The sequence below is a fragment of the Lissotriton vulgaris genome, chromosome 5 (genome assembly GCF_964263255.1).
Source record: "Lissotriton vulgaris chromosome 5, aLisVul1.2, whole genome shotgun sequence".
Classification (NCBI taxonomy): domain Eukaryota; kingdom Metazoa; phylum Chordata; class Amphibia; order Caudata; family Salamandridae; genus Lissotriton; species Lissotriton vulgaris.
The window spans coordinates 324457217-324479182 of record NC_141693.1 but is presented as its reverse complement, the minus strand read 5'-3'; the positions used below and the strand labels follow the sequence as shown (position 1 = coordinate 324479182).

The following is a 21966-nucleotide window of genomic DNA, read 5'->3' as shown; positions in this document are numbered from 1 at the left end:
ACTTGCACGCAAAGCAGCACAAACATAAAATGAAAACTGAAAGTTATGATCATTTTATGTTTCTACTTCTTGCACTGCTTGAAAGCAGTAGGGCGATGCTCCTCCGCCATAGCCGAGGAGCCGCCACTGCAAAGGAAGGCTGATCCTACGGGGCCTGAGCATTGTCAAGCCAACCTACATGGTACAATTCACTGTTCAACTAGTGGACATTGGCTGCAAAAGAATAGTGAATCGTGAAATCCCGATCCGAGAGAGCGTATGGTTTCCAGAGTTAGATGAGAAGGTGGAAGAGGAGATTATAGTCTAATTCTTGTATCAAGTCACAAGGGCATATGAACAACCAGCAGTCAGTATATCCGACGGGCTGGACAACTCTACCTAAGCCCAGACTACTGAGGCTTGTATTCATTCATATGCACTGAAGGTAAACAGAAGTAAAGTTTGTCAACTACACAAATTCTGAAGCTGCGCTAATGTAACTAGAGAAAAATCTAAAAATTCCCGCTCTACCGACAGAAATCAAGATGGATAATTAGGCACAATCTCAAGGATCCAAGTTTCAGAACTACCTGAAGCAGTTGACATTTATCACCAAAGAATCACATTCCAACGACCACAAATCAAAGATGAAGCAGAGCGCTTCACAAATACCCTCAAAATAATGATCTGCACAACTCCACAACAAAGTGGAGACTTGTATTTGGCCCGCTTTGGCTTCTCAAGGAATATTGTGTGTTGCCATGTGCAATCACTTGAGAGGTCCCTGTCATGGTCCTAATAGACTGGGTAGTGAATGCACAATCCCAAAAGTCACACTGTGGGCTCTTAGGTTACCAACTCTGGCCTCACGAAAGACGAAAGTGGAAAGCCAACCAGAAAATCAGCCACAAACAGGAGAGCACCTGTTTCCCATCTAAGTAGGTGACTGCATCCTGCCACAAGACAGTCAGATAGAAGGCAAGCTCGGAAGGACCTAGGTGCTGCAGTCACTGATTATAACTCAGAGGAGTTAACAATGGCTTTTAATAATGACATATCGGTTTGCATTGCTTTGATTTTAGCGGTATGGTATTTATTCTTCAATCCAAAAGTAGTAAGACAGTCAGGAGTTTTTTAATCCCTGAACCCACTCCTGGATCGCATTTTGCCTGATTGCCACTTCCCGGTTGCTCCATATTAATACTGCCATTTTGGTTGATGATCTAGCAGCTCTCTTTAATTTAGAAGCAAGGCGACTATTTAGAGATGCATCTTGCATATCTGTGCAGTTTCCAAGAAATCTGACAAAATCTTTAGTAGGTCCTCGTTTTTTTAGGTTAGTAAGGCTGTGACACCTGTACTTTGAGGAAGACATAGTTACATAAAATTGATGGCGCTTAATACTTGCTTTCCATTTGCATGGTTTCAATTTTAGTGATTTCAATTTTAATTATCTTTTTCAGAACTAGTAAGAGAGTCAAGGTGGTTTTTCATCGCCAATCCCACTCTTCAATTCCATTTTGCGAGTTTGACACTTTCTGGTTGCTCCATTTTAATACTGCAATCCTGGGTGACGGTCTAGCTGCTTGCTTAAATTTGGAAGCAAGGCAGTTATTTAGAAAAGTGTCAATGGAGTGGCAAAGACAGGCCGAATGCACCCGTTTGCACCAGGCCACATCCAGCAGCTAGAGATGCTGCTATGCAGAGAGCAACTTATCAGTTAATCAAATATTAAAGTACACTATGTCAGAGAATCCAGAGTTATGTTACTGGGCTAATGGGAAGGTCTCACTGGGAAACAATTCTGCAGACACGCTATGAGAACTGGGCATATTAACAAATATTATGAACCACACAGTTTCTCTCTTGGATAATTTGAAAAAGAAAGGAATTCAGCGATAACCACTGTAGTCTCGAATCTAATGCCGAAAGTAATAACTGGTCTTAAAGGAGCACTTCTGAATGACTGGTCAGTATACCCGATTGTTGAACTAGATTGCTTTGCAAACAGAACTGTGACTTAACGATGATAATTGGATGATTTTAAATGAAATAGTCCTCTCAGACTATCAATTAATGTAGGCGTGTAAAGAAGAGGGGCAGTGGTCTAGCTATGTTTATTAAACAATCCAGAAGAAGTGAGAAATTGATTATGGGTGTTCATATTGATTTGGCAATTTTAAAGGTAAAATTGATTGACCCTGTAAATGTTGTGTAGCTCATTTCAATTTGCTATTTATGGGATACAACACCCCAGACGTACATATCGGAATTTATAAGTGAACAAGGAGTTCAATAACCATATAGAGGAATGAGGCTGAAGTCCTAGTTCATTTATAAGGTTAACAACTCAGCAACACCATCACGATTCCTACAAGCCACTTAAAACCTTGGTGCGTAGGTCTTTCTTATGAAAGTGTGAGCATGCTTGCAAAGATGAAGAATACAAATTACACTTCTAGTGCAAAGTTAAGCACATTAAATACCTGTTAGTTATTTGTTGCAAACAGATATGATAAACAGTTCAACAAAAGTCAGTTAAAAAAACTGCTCTAGGTCGGAATGTGTAGAAACATGCAGAAAGAGTCTAATTTTTCTCTAACTCTCTAAGGAATACAAAAAGTGAACATGTTCTCTCTGCCTGTCTTTGTAAGCTAACAAGAGGATCAAATTAAAGTTTGTTGAAGGTCCCTTTCTGGTCTTGCAAGACATCTTGGAGAGAATAGTAGTATTACTCAGAGCTGTTGTCTAATTTCTCTACAGCAAGCACCCAACAGATGTTGGTATCTCCATCTAGTTTCATTTTGGAGATAAATGAAGGGGGTAGGCACTGGTGTGCAAACCAGAATAAGGGCATTTGGATGTATACTGATTATAACATGTGTCAATTGTATGTACAGCACATGAATTAGGTAGTGTAACCGATCCGTGTAGCACCAAAGCAAATTAAACTTACCAAGATATGAGTAACACCTGTCAAAAACGTTATGGTGCAATTAGTGGTTAAGTGGGGTACATATACCTTCACAAGTCTTATTAGCCTCAATCTCAATTTCCTTTTGCAAAACACTTTTCAGTAGACAACTTACCATCTTCTTCTTGTAAAACAAGGACAACATCGGATTGCTGGAGGGAAATTTCATCGGTCTGTTTTGCAAAATAGGCTTTTGTGATCTCCACCTGACGTAGACCTAGAATTGAGAAAAAGAAGGGAATCTTGAGAAACTCTAGATCACAAAGAGGTTTTTACAAGTTGGATGTGGGTCACAGGATGGCAAGAAGATTGCAACTGAGAGACAGGATGCAAGAGCAGCGTTTGTACTATGGTATCCATGCCACAACCTCTGTAAGTTGTCTCTTAATCAAACATATGCATCGCCAATATAACACTCCATTCCTCTTTTAGGACATGATTTTACTACAAGAAAGTTACATTTTTTAACAATACAGGGTTCCATGAAGTTTGCTTTTGGCCATGGTAGCTTGGTGGTGTCACACCTGCTGGTCCCCCGCAATGCAGCATGGACACCCAATATTGACCTGGTCTATGGTTTATAAACTGCAAAGAAACAAAATAAATGTATAGTAGGTGTCACGTGGTTAAATGGACCAACAACAAATGAACAATTTAGTATTGTTCATGCTAGTCAAATTAAAACTAATGCAACCTGAGGCAGACTGTGCTACAGAGACAGAGTGATTTTTCAAGATACTTTTTAAACCTCCAATACTTTCAAAATTTGCCCATGAAAATACTTGCAAATAATCACAGCTTGCACTTCAACTAAACAAGAAACTGGTTTAACTTGTAACATTATAGATTTGTGGCAATTGTACAAAAACCTGTGTTTCTCAAACTACTCTACACAGTATTATATGTTTGATTCACTTGTGTGTGTGACCTGGATTACGGTACTTCCTCTACATTGTCTTGGATACATCGCTCTGACGTAAGCATTACAGGGTGGAATATCCCTAAAACCTACTGCACCAGCTACTTATTTCATTGATCTCCCACACCTCTGGTTTGTGTCCTGGCCAGGAGACTAATGTCTGAGCCCCTTATATGGCTATTTAAATGATTTCGATCAGAGTGAATTGTTCACAGCAGAGTACTAGAACGGACTGTGTTACTCCTTTTTAGGTCTCGCTGGCGTTGCAGCGCGAAGCGCTGCCGCCAACGAGACTTATAGTCACCATGTTTGCCTCCAAGGGAGACAGACCTGTGCACGAGCCGATTGTAGTATGGGCACGAGCTGATTCAGGTCTGTGAACGCGCTTCACAGTGGAACAGCTTGTGCGCCGCAAGTAACAATTATCACAGCATGAGACCCCACTTATCACAGCATGTCAACAGGCGCCCCAGGCTGCTGGAGCACTCAACTATAATTAATGTGCAGTTGAGTGCTCCAGCAGAGTTGGGCGCCTCTCTGCATGCTGTGATAAATATCACTTTGGGGCCTCATGCTGTGATAATTAGGGCGGCATGCTCTATTTGCAGCACTGAACATTTTCAAAGAAGACGAAGCAGCGACATTCATTGGAGACACTCACTCTCACTCGCCCTCACTCGCCCTCACACCCCCTGACCCCTCACACACCTCCTCACTCTCACACACCCTCACCCTCACTCACCCTCTCACCCTCACACACCCTCTCACCCTCACACCCCCTCATACCGCCTCACCCTCACACCCCCTCACCCTCATACCGCCTCACCCTCACACCCCCTCACACCCCTCACCCTCACACCCCTCACCCTGACTACCCCTCAACCACCCTCACACCCCCTCATCCTCACCCCCCTCTCCCTCACACACTCCCACCCTCACACCTCTCACATACCCTCACACACCCTCACTCACCCTCACACACCCTCACTCACCCTCACTCAGCCTCACACCCCCTCACCATCACACCCCTCACTCTCACACCCCCTCACACCCTCACACACCCTCACTCACTCTCACACCCTCACCATCACACCCCCTCACCCTCACACCCCTCACCCTCACACACCATCACCATCAAAAACCCTCCCCCTCACACACCGACCTCCCCCTCACCCTCACTCACCCTCTCACACACTCACACACACCCTCACACACCCTCACACACCCTCACATACCCTCACCAGCATAGCATAACAACACATAGCATAGCATAACGAAACACAGCATAGCATAGCATAACAAACAAAAGCATAGGATAGCTAAAGCACAGCATATCAAAACAAAGCATAGGATAGCAAACCAAAACATAGCATAACAAAACAAAAGATAGCATAGCAAAACACAACATAGCATAGCAAAACACAACATAGCATAGCATAACAAAACACAACAAAACATAGCATAACAAAACAAAGCATAACATAAAGCATAGCAAAACAAAACATATCATTGTAAAACAAAACATAGCATAGCTTAACATAACACAACAAAACAGCAGAACAAAACATAGCATAACATAACATAAAACAAAGCATAGCATAACAAAACATAGCAAAACACAGCAAAACATAGCATAGCATAACAAAACAAGCACTGGCGTTGCCAATAGGTTTCGCATTTGGAAAGTTGGAGCTATTGGTTTTGTAAATGACATTTTATATTTATATATTGTTATTGACAATGCCAATAACGATATGTAAATATAAAATGTCATTTACAAAACCAATAGCTCCAACTTTCCAAATGCGAAACCTATTGGCAACGCCAGTGCTTGTTGTCGACTTTCTAGCAACATACATCGGGAGAGTAATGACCCCTTTTCCACAGAGATCTATGGCTCTGTCAGGTTGACTTCGCAAGCAACACGTCGTGGGAGATTCACTGCCCCACCACTCCACCGTCCACCACTGGGAGTCTCCTTCTCTCTAACACTCTTTACCGTGGACTATTCAATGTCACCCCTTCTCTGTAACACAGAGACTGTACATCTCATTACAGATATAAAAGAGCGGTTCGCTGCCAACAAGGAACGTTCATTGACAGTTCTTCCCTCAAGTAGGTACCTGCCGTTACCTCCCCAAATTTGTCACCACGCTATATTTCATACACTGAATTCATTTAATTACTTTCAGGTTCTCCCTACAACATCTTGTCCTGACGAAAACCCCACAATGAGGAACTAACAACCCATCACCAAATAGGGGTCGAAACGTAGACTTCTACATGCCCTCAAACCAATAGGAACAGAAGAAATCAATTAATTGCGACATATGTGTCATGATTTTAGGAGAACTTAGGACCTTTTGAACGCTGTAAAGGTTCTACTGTATATAAATGTAATTGTGCCTATGTCACAACACCTTTACACTGTCCCTCACGTATCCATTCACTCCCATTTTCCCAACAAACCTTCTCTCTATCACACTGTGAGCACTGTAAATACCACACGGAATTGAAGTATACTCAAGTAGATACATGTTTTGAATTGGAAAAGCATCTAATGAATGTGTCACTTAGTAGAATAAACGTTTGTTCCCGGTGAACAGACCATGAACTGTTTCTGTGGTGAATTGTTTGTTAAAATTCAAGATTATTGATACTACTTCGACCCCTTCTTTAACGCATTTTTATTGCATTCAGTGAGTAATAATCTTTGACGCTGCACTGAAAGTTAGTTCCGATAATTGCATGATGTAGCTGCCACCTGAATAATAAACAAGAAGTCTGTGAAAAGTAAACAGTGTGGTAATTACCGACAAATGCTGTAGGTTATCAGATCAATACACTACAACAGGCATCAGGTTGAAATTACGGACAGTCCCTGTAATTTACAAACAAGTGGGACTCAAAATATTGGCAGCGACAGCAAGTATTTTACTCTGCGCTGCTCTTTCGGTGGACTTTTATTTTGAGAGTGAATCTAAATGTACAACTACATGTCCCAGAATGCAATGTGCTGTAGTAGGAAAGAAAGAAAACCTGCTGACGGCGCTTCCAAACAAACATCTAATTTGCTAGACTAATCCGAACATTCAGATGTTGGAGTTTTCCCCATTAGTTTTCCTTTTCCCTGAATGCCTTTTTGATTTCGCTATTCCTGCATCAATTCGACCAAAAAAAAAAAACGCAAGAGATGGTCGACAAGCATGACTCCAGCACACTTCCGCTCGCGTCTCAAGGTACGTCACTTTCAAAGCACTTTGATTGGTTTACACTGCAAGAGTGAGCGGGAGGAGAGCCACTGAGGTCTCTTAAAGTGTGGGTATGGCGTTTCTCATGCTTTTCGTTTTGTGCAGTCAGACAGACCTTGAGTGTTTGGTTAGGTAAATGTTTTATAAACTAAGCACTTGGAAAGGGGCGACCATTCGGTCCCCCCGAACGTATGGCGGAGTACCACGATCCCCCCGGGAAGCCATCTTGGGCGGGAGGCGAGTCTCGGCTGGTATGCCCGTAGCGGCGTAGCCGGGGCGCGCCTTTTTCCCGCCCTGGAGTGGGCTGGCCTAGACACTGACGCGGCCGGCCACGCCTTTAGGGCAGGCAGGGGCGGGTGTACGCCCGCCCTGAAGACGGATAAAAGGAGCAACAAGCCAAGAAAGCATCCTCTTGTTCCTGTGCTCTGAAGCTGCACCTCCTCGCTGCACGTGAGCTCGAGACGGAACGAAGAGCCAATTTTGACCCACCCACCAGCCCCTGAGGACAGCAAGTGGTTTTTGAATAAAGTTTGATGTGGTAACTCTATTTCTGCAGGTTGTGATGATTATCGTGATAACTTTGAATATGCAATAAAGAATGGTCAATTTGTATTATGTTTGCGAATAAAGTAATTCTGCACGAGTGTTGATCAGTAATCATGCTTTTAATAAGTTATAATTATTACTGTCATTTAGTAATTTAGTCATTTAGTAATTTAGTTAGAATCGTCGTATTTATTTTGGTCGGGCGGTAAGGTCATGATCGGTGAGCAGTAATTGGAAGATCCCTATGGGTGGGCGTCACCCATTACGGATGGGAGAGCTCGAGGGAGGTGGCCATTGGCCCCTCAACGGGGAGGCGGTCCCTTCTAAGGATGGGCCGCCGAAAGGAAAGGAAAGGCGGTCAAGGCCCCTTCCTGGGTAGGAGGGGCTACAGCCCCCTCCTGGGGAATTTCCCGGGGCCAGGACATCTGCGACGGCAGATGTGGTAAGTTGTGTGGGGTTTGGGAGGGGGTTTACGCTACCTTCTAGACACCTCACACGAGTCCTCGGACGACCTTTAAATGGCGTCGAGTTTATTGGGGCCCCCGTCAAGTCAAGGGAAATTGGTAGATGCACGTGAGGTACACCTCTGTGCGGTCGCCCCTCACAAGTGAGGAGGATATTTCTGGTTTAGGGATCTGACACCGGTTACGACCTTGCCGTTGGCCCTTAAACGTTAGGATGTACAATTTCAAGTTAAATGTTTTGTAGGATGTTAGTTCGGCTAGGTGAACCTTTGTATTAGAGAATATGTTAAGGTTAGCCAAACATCGCAATGTGGAAATGAAATTGTACATCATATGAAACTGTTATTTTAATGTTTTAATTTTGTTTCATATTTTAATAAATACGGCCGGGAGGGTCACTCCCTCCCGTCTTCCAAAAGTTCAGAACCGTTTCCGGTTTCCCATTCCTTGGGGACTGTGTTGAGAGGGGGTGGCGGGTATCTCAGCCATATGGATTTCAGATTCGATGTTATGGTCATCTTTGCTAGGAGGACTGGTCGGATAACTATTGCTTTTTGTTTTGGATTTCTGCAGTCGAATTAAAGGAGGCGTTTTTCAAATACTGTGCCACGGAACACAAACAAAACACGGCAGAAAATTAAATACGACTCTGAATGGCACAAACTTATTTTATAACAACTTTGAATGTAGCCGTACGTTGTAGGTCTAATTTCTCACAAGGGCAATTAGTAGTGGCTGGTGTATATTGTAAATGCTATTTTTGAGGAGTTTAATTCTTTGCGCTTTTCACTTAATTAACATGATGAAGGGAAAGTAATGTAGTGGCTTGAAGCAGAGTTGGTTTATGTTCTAGGTGCTCCTGGGATGTTTTAGGTAAAATCAGTGGTAGAGAGTGGGGGCGGGAGGGGGGCACCCGAGGAGCCATACTTGTATTTAATTTTTCAAAAAAGTAAAGTTTTCGGGTTTTATTTTCCACGGCGGGAGAGCCTGGGGCGGGAATGTGAGCGAGGGGAAGCAGGCAGATTAGGAGGGAAGCCGGATGGGGGCGGGAGAGCCTGGTGGGGGGGGCGTGAATGCGCGAGGGGATGCAGGTGGATTAGGAGGGAAGCCAGATGGGGGGCGGGAGAGCCTGGTGGGGGGGGCGTGAATGCGAGCGGGGCAAGCGGATTAGGGAGATGCTCGTGCTTGTGTGGTCACGTGACCCGCTTTTGTGGTCACGTGACCTCACATGCACTGTGAAGAAACCGCAGTGGTTTCTCTAGTCGATCAAGCCCTTGAATTTTCGCCTATTCCATTCGCAAGCGAATGGTAATAGGCGAAACCTAACAAACCATAGCATAACATAACAAAGAATAGCAAAACAAAACATAGCATAGTAAAACAAAACATAGCATAGCATAGTAAAACAAAACATAGCATAACATAACAGAACAAAACAGCATAACATACCAAAACATAGCATAACATAAAACAAAGCATAGCATAACAAAACATAGCATAACAAAACATAGTAAAACACAACAAAATATAGCGTAGCATAACTAAACACAACAAAACATAGCATAGCATAACAAAACACAGCATTGCAAAGCATAGCAAAACATAGCATAGCATAAGAAAACACAACAAAACATAGCATAACAAAACACAACATAGCATAACACAACATAGCATAGCATAACAAAACAAAGCTTAGCATAACAAAACATAGTATAACAATGCATAGCATAACAAAACATAGCATAACAAAACATAGCATAACAAAACATAGCATAGCAAAACAAAGCATAGCATAATAAAACACAACAAAACATAGCATAGCATAACAAATCATAGCAAAACACAGCATAGCATAGCATAACAAAACAAAGCATAGGATAGCAAAACTAAACATAGGATAGCAAAACTAAACATAGGATAGCAAAACTAAACATAGCATAGCATAACAAAACAAAGCATAGGATAGGAACAGCAAAACAAAACATAGCATAACAAAACATAGCATAACATAACAAAACATAGCATAACATAACAAAACATAGCATAACATAACAAAGCATAGCATAACATAACTTAAAACAAAGCATAGCATAACAAAACAGCAAAACAAAACAAAACATTGCATAGCATAACGCACAACAAAACCTAGCATACATAACAAAACATAGCATTGCAAAGCATAGCAAAACCTAGCATAGCACAACAAAACATAGCATAACAAAATACAACATAGCATAGCATAACAAAACACACCATAGCATAGCCTAACAAAACAACGCTTGGCATAGCATAACAAAGCATAGCATAACAAAGCATAGCATAACAAAACATAGCATAGCAAACAAAGCATAGCATAATAAAACACAACAAAACATAGCATAGCATAACAAAAAATAGGATAACAAAGCATAGCATATCAAAACACAACAAAACATAGCATAGCATAACAAAACACAACAAAACATAGCATGGCATAACAAAACAAAGCATAGGATAGCAAAACTAAACAGAGCATAGCATAACAAAACAAAGCATAGGATAGCAAAACTAAACATAGCATAACAAAACAAAGCATAGGATAGCAAAACAAAACATAGCATAGCATAACAAAACATTGCATAACATGACAAAACATAGCATAACAAAACACAACAACACAGCATAACAAAACATAGCAAAACACAACAAAACATAGCATAGCTTAACAAAACACAACAAAACAAAACATATAATAACATAGCAAAACAGCATATCAAACACAACAAAACATAGGATAGCATAACAAAACATAGCATAGCATAACAAAACATAGCATAGCAAAACAAAGCATAGCATAATAAAACACAACATATAGCATAGCATAACAAAGCATAGCATAAAGCATGGCATTGCATAGCATAACAAAGCATAGCATAGCATAACAAAATATAGCATAGCATAACAAAACATAGCATAACAAAACATAGCATAGCAAAGCATAGCATAGCAAAACACAACAAAACATAGCATAGCATAACAAAGCATAGCATAGCATAACAAAACATAGCATAGCATAACAAAACAGAGCATAGGATAGCAAAACATAGCATAGCATAATAAAACATAGTATAACAAAGCATAGCAAAGCATAACAAAACATAGCATAGCAAAACAAAGCATAGCCTAATAAAACACAACAAAACATAGCATAGCATAACAAATCATAGCAAAACACAACATAGCATAGCATAACAAAACAAAGCATAGGATAGCAAAACTAAACATAGCATAGCATAACATAACAAAGCATAGGATAGCAAAACAAAACATAGCATAACAAAACATAGCATAGCAAAACAAAGCATAGCATAATAAAACACAACATATAGCATAGCATAACAAAGCATAGCATAGCATAAAGCATGGCATTGCATAGCATAACAAAGCATAGCATAGCATAACAAAATATAGCATAGCATAACAAAACATAGCATAACAAAACATAGCATAGCAAAGCATAGCATAGCAAAACACAACAAAACATAGCATAGCATAACAAAGCATAGCATAACAAAACATAGCATAGCATAACAAAACAAAGCATAGGATAGCAAAACATAGCATAGCATAATAAAACATAGTATAACAAAGCATAGCAAAGCATAACAAAACATAGCATAGCAAAACAAAGCATAGCATAATAAAACACAACAAAACATAGCATAGCATAACAAATCATAGCAAAACACAACATAGCATAGCATAACAAAACAAAGCATAGGATAGCAAAACTAAACATAGCATAGCATAACATAACAAAGCATAGGATAGCAAAACAAAACATAGCATAACATAACATAGCATAACATAACAAAGCATAGCATAACATAACTTAAAACAAAGTATAGCATAACAAAACAGCAAAACAAAACAAAACATAGCATAACACACAACAAAACATAGCATACATAACAAAACATAGCATACATAACAAAACATAGCATAGCATAACAAAACACAACAAAACATAGCATAACAAAATACAACATAGCATAGCATAACAAAACACACCATAGCATAGCCTAAAAAAACAACGCTTGGCATAGCATAACAAAGCATAGCATAACAAAACATAGCATAGCAAAACAAAGCATAGCATAATAAAACAATACAAAACATAGCATAACAAAAAATAGCATAACAAAGCATAGCATATCAAAACACAACAAAACATAGCATAACAAAACACAACAAAACATAGCAAAACATAGCATGGCATAACAAAACAAAGCATAGGATAGCAAAACTAAACAGAGCATAGCATAACAAAACAAAGCATAGGATAGCAAAACAAAACATAGCATAGCATAACAAAACATTGCATAACATGACAAAACATAGCATAACAAAACACAACAACACAGCATAACAAAACATAGCAAAACACAACAAAACAGCACAGCAAAACAAAACATATAATAGCATAGCAAAACAGCATATCAAACACAACAAAACATAGCATAGCATAACAAAACATAGCATAGCAAAACAAAACATAGCATAGCAAAACAAAGCATAGCATAATAAAACACAACATATAGCATAGCATAAAGCATGGCATAGCAAAACATAGCATCGCATAACAAAGCATAGCATAGCATAACAAAGCATAGCATAACAAAACATAGCATAGCATAACAAAACATAGCATAGCATAACAAAACATAGCATAGCATAACATAGCATAGCAAAACAAAGCATAGCATAGCAAAACACAACAAAACATAGCATAGCATAACAAAACATAGCATAGCATAACAAAACAAAGCATAGGATAGCAAAACATAGCATAGCATAACAAATCATAGCAAAACACAGCATAGCATAGCATAACAAAACAAAGCATAGGATAGCAAAACTAAACATAGGATAGCAAAACTAAACATAGGATAGCAAAACTAAACATAGCATAGCATAACAAAACAAAGCATAGGATAGGAACAGCAAAACAAAACATAGCATAACAAAACATAGCATAACATAACAAAACATAGCATAACATAACAAAACATAGCATAACAAAACACAACAACACATAGCAGAACAAAACATAGCATAACATAACAAAGCATAGCATAACATAACTTAAAACAAAGCATAGCATAACAAAACAGCAAAACAAAACAAAACATTGCATAGCATAACGCACAACAAAACCTAGCATACATAACAAAACATAGCATTGCAAAGCATAGCAAAACCTAGCATAGCACAACAAAACATAGCATAACAAAATACAACATAGCATAGCATAACAAAACACACCATAGCATAGCCTAACAAAACAACGCTTGGCATAGCATAACAAAGCATAGCATAACAAAGCATAGCATAACAAAACATAGCATAGCAAACAAAGCATAGCATAATAAAACACAACAAAACATAGCATAGCATAACAAAAAATAGGATAACAAAGCATAGCATATCAAAACACAACAAAACATAGCATAGCATAACAAAACACAACAAAACATAGCATGGCATAACAAAACAAAGCATAGGATAGCAAAACTAAACAGAGCATAGCATAACAAAACAAAGCATAGGATAGCAAAACTAAACATAGCATAACAAAACAAAGCATAGGATAGCAAAACAAAACATAGCATAGCATAACAAAACATTGCATAACATGACAAAACATAGCATAACAAAACACAACAACACAGCATAACAAAACATAGCAAAACACAACAAAACATAGCATAGCTTAACAAAACACAACAAAACAAAACATATAATAACATAGCAAAACAGCATATCAAACACAACAAAACATAGGATAGCATAACAAAACATAGCATAGCATAACAAAACATAGCATAGCAAAACAAAGCATAGCATAATAAAACACAACATATAGCATAGCATAACAAAGCATAGCATAAAGCATGGCATTGCATAGCATAACAAAGCATAGCATAGCATAACAAAATATAGCATAGCATAACAAAACATAGCATAACAAAACATAGCATAGCAAAGCATAGCATAGCAAAACACAACAAAACATAGCATAGCATAACAAAGCATAGCATAGCATAACAAAACATAGCATAGCATAACAAAACAGAGCATAGGATAGCAAAACATAGCATAGCATAATAAAACATAGTATAACAAAGCATAGCAAAGCATAACAAAACATAGCATAGCAAAACAAAGCATAGCCTAATAAAACACAACAAAACATAGCATAGCATAACAAATCATAGCAAAACACAACATAGCATAGCATAACAAAACAAAGCATAGGATAGCAAAACTAAACATAGCATAGCATAACATAACAAAGCATAGGATAGCAAAACAAAACATAGCATAACAAAACATAGCATAGCAAAACAAAGCATAGCATAATAAAACACAACATATAGCATAGCATAACAAAGCATAGCATAGCATAAAGCATGGCATTGCATAGCATAACAAAGCATAGCATAGCATAACAAAATATAGCATAGCATAACAAAACATAGCATAACAAAACATAGCATAGCAAAGCATAGCATAGCAAAACACAACAAAACATAGCATAGCATAACAAAGCATAGCATAACAAAACATAGCATAGCATAACAAAACAAAGCATAGGATAGCAAAACATAGCATAGCATAATAAAACATAGTATAACAAAGCATAGCAAAGCATAACAAAACATAGCATAGCAAAACAAAGCATAGCATAATAAAACACAACAAAACATAGCATAGCATAACAAATCATAGCAAAACACAACATAGCATAGCATAACAAAACAAAGCATAGGATAGCAAAACTAAACATAGCATAGCATAACATAACAAAGCATAGGATAGCAAAACAAAACATAGCATAACATAACATAGCATAACATAACAAAGCATAGCATAACATAACTTAAAACAAAGTATAGCATAACAAAACAGCAAAACAAAACAAAACATAGCATAACACACAACAAAACATAGCATACATAACAAAACATAGCATACATAACAAAACATAGCATAGCATAACAAAACACAACAAAACATAGCATAACAAAATACAACATAGCATAGCATAACAAAACACACCATAGCATAGCCTAAAAAAACAACGCTTGGCATAGCATAACAAAGCATAGCATAACAAAACATAGCATAGCAAAACAAAGCATAGCATAATAAAACAATACAAAACATAGCATAACAAAAAATAGCATAACAAAGCATAGCATATCAAAACACAACAAAACATAGCATAACAAAACACAACAAAACATAGCAAAACATAGCATGGCATAACAAAACAAAGCATAGGATAGCAAAACTAAACAGAGCATAGCATAACAAAACAAAGCATAGGATAGCAAAACAAAACATAGCATAGCATAACAAAACATTGCATAACATGACAAAACATAGCATAACAAAACACAACAACACAGCATAACAAAACATAGCAAAACACAACAAAACAGCACAGCAAAACAAAACATATAATAGCATAGCAAAACAGCATATCAAACACAACAAAACATAGCATAGCATAACAAAACATAGCATAGCAAAACAAAACATAGCATAGCAAAACAAAGCATAGCATAATAAAACACAACATATAGCATAGCATAAAGCATGGCATAGCAAAACATAGCATCGCATAACAAAGCATAGCATAGCATAACAAAGCATAGCATAACAAAACATAGCATAGCATAACAAAACATAGCATAGCATAACAAAACATAGCATAGCATAACATAGCATAGCAAAACAAAGCATAGCATAGCAAAACACAACAAAACATAGCATAGCATAACAAAACATAGCATAGCATAACAAAACAAAGCATAGGATAGCAAAACATAGCATAGCATAATAAAACAAAGCATAACAAAACATTGCATATCATAACAAAACATAGCATAACATAACAAAATATAACATAGCAAAACAAAATACAACAACACATAGCATAACAAAACATAGCAAAACACAACACAACATAGCATAGCTTAACAAAACACAACAAAACATAGCATAGCATAACAAAACAAAGCATAGGATAGCAAAACATAGCATAGCATAATAAAACAAAGCATAACAAAACATTGCATATCATAACAAAACATAGCATAACATAACAAAATATAACATAGCAAAACAAAACACAACAACACAGCATAACAAAACATAGCAAAACACAACAAAACATAGCATAGCTTAACAAAACACAACAAAACAAAACATAATAACATAGCAAAACAGCATATCAAACACAACAAAACATAGCATAGCATAACAAAACATAGCATAGCAAAACATAGCATAGCAAAACAAAGCATAGCATAATAAAACACAACATATAGCATAGCATAACAAAGCATAGCATAAAGCATGGCATTGCATAGCATAACAAAGCATAGCATAGCATAACAAAATATAGCATAGCATAACAAAACATAGCATAACAAAACATAGCATAGCAAAGCATAGCATAGCAAAACACAACAAAACATAGCATAGCATAACAAAGCATAGCATAGCATAACAAAACATAGCATAGCATAACAAAACAAAGCATAGGATAGCAAAACATAGCATAGCATAATAAAACATAGTATAACAAAGCATAGCAAAGCATAACAAAACATAGCATAGCAAAACAAAGCATAGCCTAATAAAACACAACAAAACATAGCATAGCATAACAAATCATAGCAAAACACAACATAGCATAGCATAACAAAACAAAGCATAGGATAGCAAAACTAAACATAGCATAACATAACAAAGCATAGGATAGCAAAACAAAACATAGCATAACAAAACATAGCATAGCAAAACAAAGCATAGCATAATAAAACACAACATATAGCATAGCATAACAAAGCATAGCAAAGCATAAAGCATGGCATTGCATAGCATAACAAAGCATAGCATAGCATAACAAAATATAGCATAGCATAACAAAACATAGCATAACAAAACATAGCATAGCAAAGCATAGCATAGCAAAACACAACAAAACATAGCATAACAAAGCATAGCATAACAAAACATAGCATAGCATAACAAAACAAAGCATAGGATAGCAAAACATAGCATAGCATAATAAAACATAGTATAACAAAGCATAGCAAAGCATAACAAAACATAGCATAGCAAAACAAAGCATAGCATAATAAAACACAACAAAACATAGCATAGCATAACAAATCATAGCAAAACACAACATAGCATAGCATAACAAAACAAAGCATAGGATAGCAAAACTAAACATAGCATAACATAACAAAGCATAGGATAGCAAAACTAAACATAGCATAGCATAACATAACAAAGCATAGGATAGCAAAACAAAACATAGCATAACAAAACATAGCATAACATAACAAAGCATAGCATAACATAACTTAAAACAAAGTATAGCATAACAAAACAGCAAAACAAAACAAAACATAGCATAACACACAACAAAACATAGCATACATAACAAAACATAGCATAGCATAACAAAACACAACAAAACATAGCATAACAAAATACAACATAGCATAGCATAACAAAACACACCATAGCATAGCCTAAAAAAACAACGCTTGGCATAGCATAACAAAGCATAGCATAACAAAACATAGCATAGCAAAACAAAGCATAGCATAATAAAACACAACAAAACATAGCATAACAAAAAATAGCATAACAAAGCATAGCATATCAAAACACAAAAAAACATAGCATAACAAAACACAACAAAACATAGCAAAACATAGCATGGCATAACAAAACAAAGCATAGGATAGCAAAACTAAACAGAGCATAGCATAACAAAACAAAGCATAGGATAGCAAAACAAAACATAGCATAGCATAACAAAACATTGCATAACATGACAAAACATAGCATAACAAAACACAACAACACAGCATAACAAAACATAGCAAAACACAACAAAACAGCACAGCAAAACAAAACATATAATAGCATAGCAAAACAGCATATCAAACACAACAAAACATAGCATAGCATAACAAAACATAGCATAGCAAAACAAAACATAGCATAGCAAAACAAAGCATAGCATAATAAAACACAACATATAGCATAGCATAAAGCATGGCATAGCAAAACATAGCATCGCATAACAAAGCATAGCATAGCATAACAAAGCATAGCATAACAAAACATAGCATAGCATAACAAAACATAGCATAGCAGAACAAAACATAGCATAGCATAACATAGCATAGCAAAACAAAGCATAGCATAGCAAAACACAACAAAACATAGCATAGCATAACAAAACATAGCATAGCATAACAAAACAAAGCATAGGATAGCAAAACATAGCATAGCATAATAAAACAAAGCATAACAAAACATTGCATATCATAACAAAACATAGCATAACATAACAAAATATAACATAGCAAAACAAAATACAACAACACATAGCATAACAAAACATAGCAAAACACAACACAACATAGCATAGCTTAACAAAACACAACAAAGCATGGCATAGCATAACAAAACAAAGCATAGGATAGCAAAAAAAATAGCCTAGCACATCAAAACAGAGCATAGAATAGCAAAACAAACATTGCATAGCATAACATAATAAAACATAGCATAACAAAACAGAACACATAGCATAATAAAACATAGCACAACACAACAAAACATAGCATAGCTTAACAAAACACAACAAAACATAGCATAACAAAACAAAACATATCATAGCCTAGCTAAACATAGCATAGCATACCAAACACAACAAAACATAGCATAGCATAGCATAACAAAACATAGCATAGCAAAACAAAGCATAACACACACAACCACACACACACAACCACACACACACATCTATCTATCTATCTATCTATCCATCCCATCTATCCTATCTATCTGTCCCATTTATCTATCTATCTATCTATCTATCTATCTATCTATCTATCTATCTATCTATCTATCTATCTCACTCTATCTGTCTATCGATCCATCACCCTCACTCTATCTATCTATCCCATCTATCCTATCTATCTATCACCCTCACTCTATCTGTCTATCGATCTATCACCCTCACTCTATCTATCTATCTATCTATCTATCTATCTATCTATCTATCTATCTATCCCTCTATCTATCTATCCCTCTATCTATCTATCCCTCTATCTATCTATCCCTCTATCTATCTATCCCTCTATCTATCTATCCCTCTATCCATCTATCCCTCTATCCATCTATCCCTCTATCCATCTATCCCTCTATCCATCTATCTATCTATCTATCTATCTATCGCCCTCACTATCTATCTCCCTCACTCACTCTATCTGTCTATCGATCTATCACCCTCACTCTATCTATCACCCTCACTCTATCTATCTATCTATCACCCTCACTCTATCTATCTATCTATCGCCCTCACTCTATCTATCTATCTATCTATCGCCCTCACTCTATCTATCTATCTATCTATCGCCTTCACTCTATCTATCTATCTATCGCCCTCACTCTATCTATCTATCTATCTATCTATCTATCTATCTATTGCCCTCACTCTATCTCTCGTTCTATCTATCGCCCTCACTCTATCGCCCTCACTCTATCTATCTATCTATCTATCTATCTATCGCCTTCACTCTATCTATCTATCTATCTATCTATCGCCCTCACTCTATCTATCGCCATCACTCTATCTATCGCCCTCACTCTATCTATCGCCCTCACTCTATCTATCGCCCTCACTCTATCGCCCTCACTCTACCTATCGCCCTCACTCTACCTATCGCCCTCACTCTACCTATCGCCCTCACTCTACCTATCGCCCTCACTCTACCTATCGCCCTCACTCTACCTATCGCCCTCACTCTATCTATCGCCCTCACTCTATCTATCTATCTATCCCACTCACTCTATCTATCGCATCACCACAGCATCAATCAGCACCACCACAGCATCACTAAGGGGCACACAACATCACTATGCTCTACCACAGGATCATCGAATGCCACAGCATCACTAGTCGCCACCACAACATCACTCAGCGCCACCACAGCATCAATCTGTGCAACCATTCAACAACAACTGGGTCAAATATGTTCTCTCAATGTTTCAAGCTTTATTACAAATGTCACAAAAAGAGGTTAGTATTTCACTTCTGTTCTTGGATTTTCGTCACAATAAAATACACTGAACATATTCTTCACAAAAGTTATTTACAAAAGTTTAAGCTATTGCCATTATAAATTACAATACCTGTTATTTAAGTATTAATTATTAAAAAAAATTAAAAGCCATTGTTATTTGTAATATCAATACATCTAAGTCACGTGAATACAACACCTATTGCATTACAAATGCTATAGGTGTCGCAAGTTATAACTATTGGCATTGTAAATGACAAAGCTGTTATTATTGCTATTTTCAACACCAACACATAAATAAAAAATGTGTCATTCACAATACCAATAGCTCAAACTTTCCTAATGCGAGACCTTATGCATTGCAAATGCTTGTTAGAGTGGGTGACTAATGTCACTATAGCACGTCCATGACAGCAGTAATGGCTGGTGGGATGCACTGGTATAGTTGTGGTATACAGGCATTTTTACCTTCACCCCATTTCAGGAGTGAGGAAGGTGCATCCTTTTGGATGAATCCCAAAATGTGTTTGCTGGATTAATTGACCGTCCATTTGGAGCATGTTGAACTGTTACCCCAGTGCACAACATCAGGGCATCTTTTTAAGAAACCCGAACTGCTGTAAGAAGAAGTTGAAGCCCACACATGGCAAAGGAAACCTGTTCACATGCTTAAAACCCTATGTTAAACAAAGCAAAGTTCTATAAAAGTAGCATTTTGCAGCACACACGTCCTAAGAACACAGCCCTTGGGGTACTATTATCATTTGCAAACTAGGGATGTTCAATTTGCAGGCCGACTGAACTGCAAACGCAAATTGCAGTAGACCTATGTACTAATAAGTTGCATCACAAATTATAAATTTGCGGGGGGGGGTCACAAAATGACCTGCCTAATGACTATTGAATAGGAAGGTCTCAGTTTCCAACCTACAGTAATTGGCTGTTCAAGCAAGGATGGAAGCCTACAAAGAACATCATACCTGCGTCCCCGCATCTGTATTCCCAAACAGCAAATAAGGTACTTAGAAGCAATCTTTGCTATGAGGAGAGCTTCCCCTTTACGAATCAGATACAACCACCTTTGCAATTTCATAATTTGTTCAATGTTTTGTGACCGCAATACATTCCTATCCAAATCACATTTATAAGGGGGACCCCCTTTCACGACCTCTTCTATTTTCAATTCGGACAGTGTTGCAAAAGCCCTTCTAGGAATTGTTAAGATGTTTTAAACTCTCAACAGGGCCTAAGTAAATAGGAAAAATATATTTTGCGGTTACAAATCCCGTGTGGTTCACAGAATTTGGGAACGTAATATACCTTTGAACAGAAGATCTATATTATGTAAAAGTGTAGCATGTCAAAAATTAGGACTGGCATGTCCTTAAGGTAACAAAACTGAAAGTGAAATGTCTGTGTAGGGTGCAGTGGTCTTTCCTCATTGTAAAAGTAAAAGTTATATTTTTCATAAGTGGACTTAGAAAAGGGCTAGAGAAATGATCGTCATGCCATTGTATTATTTATTAAAAATCTAACTAATTGGTGAATACGGACTTCTGGTTCACCGATTAGCTTGAAAACCATTGCGTAATCACAACCTAGGCACTTTCCTAGCTGTCAGATGGACTCCTAATACCCAAGGAGGTGACCTAGGCTCAGAACCAGCCTGGTT

At 37.5% G+C, this 21966-nt stretch overlaps 1 protein-coding gene across 2 annotated transcripts in view; it reads right to left on the bottom strand.

The window, feature by feature from the left end:
* ARHGEF16 (Rho guanine nucleotide exchange factor 16) overlaps positions 1–21966 on the bottom strand; it is a 340813-nt gene that overhangs the window by 7422 nt on the left and 311425 nt on the right. For both annotated transcript variants that reach the window (XM_086921558.1, XM_086921559.1), the window contains exon 14: positions 3069–3170. In XM_086921558.1, the coding sequence (XP_086777684.1) occupies positions 3069–3170 (102 nt within the window). The remainder of the gene's footprint in view (positions 1–3068; positions 3171–21966) is intronic.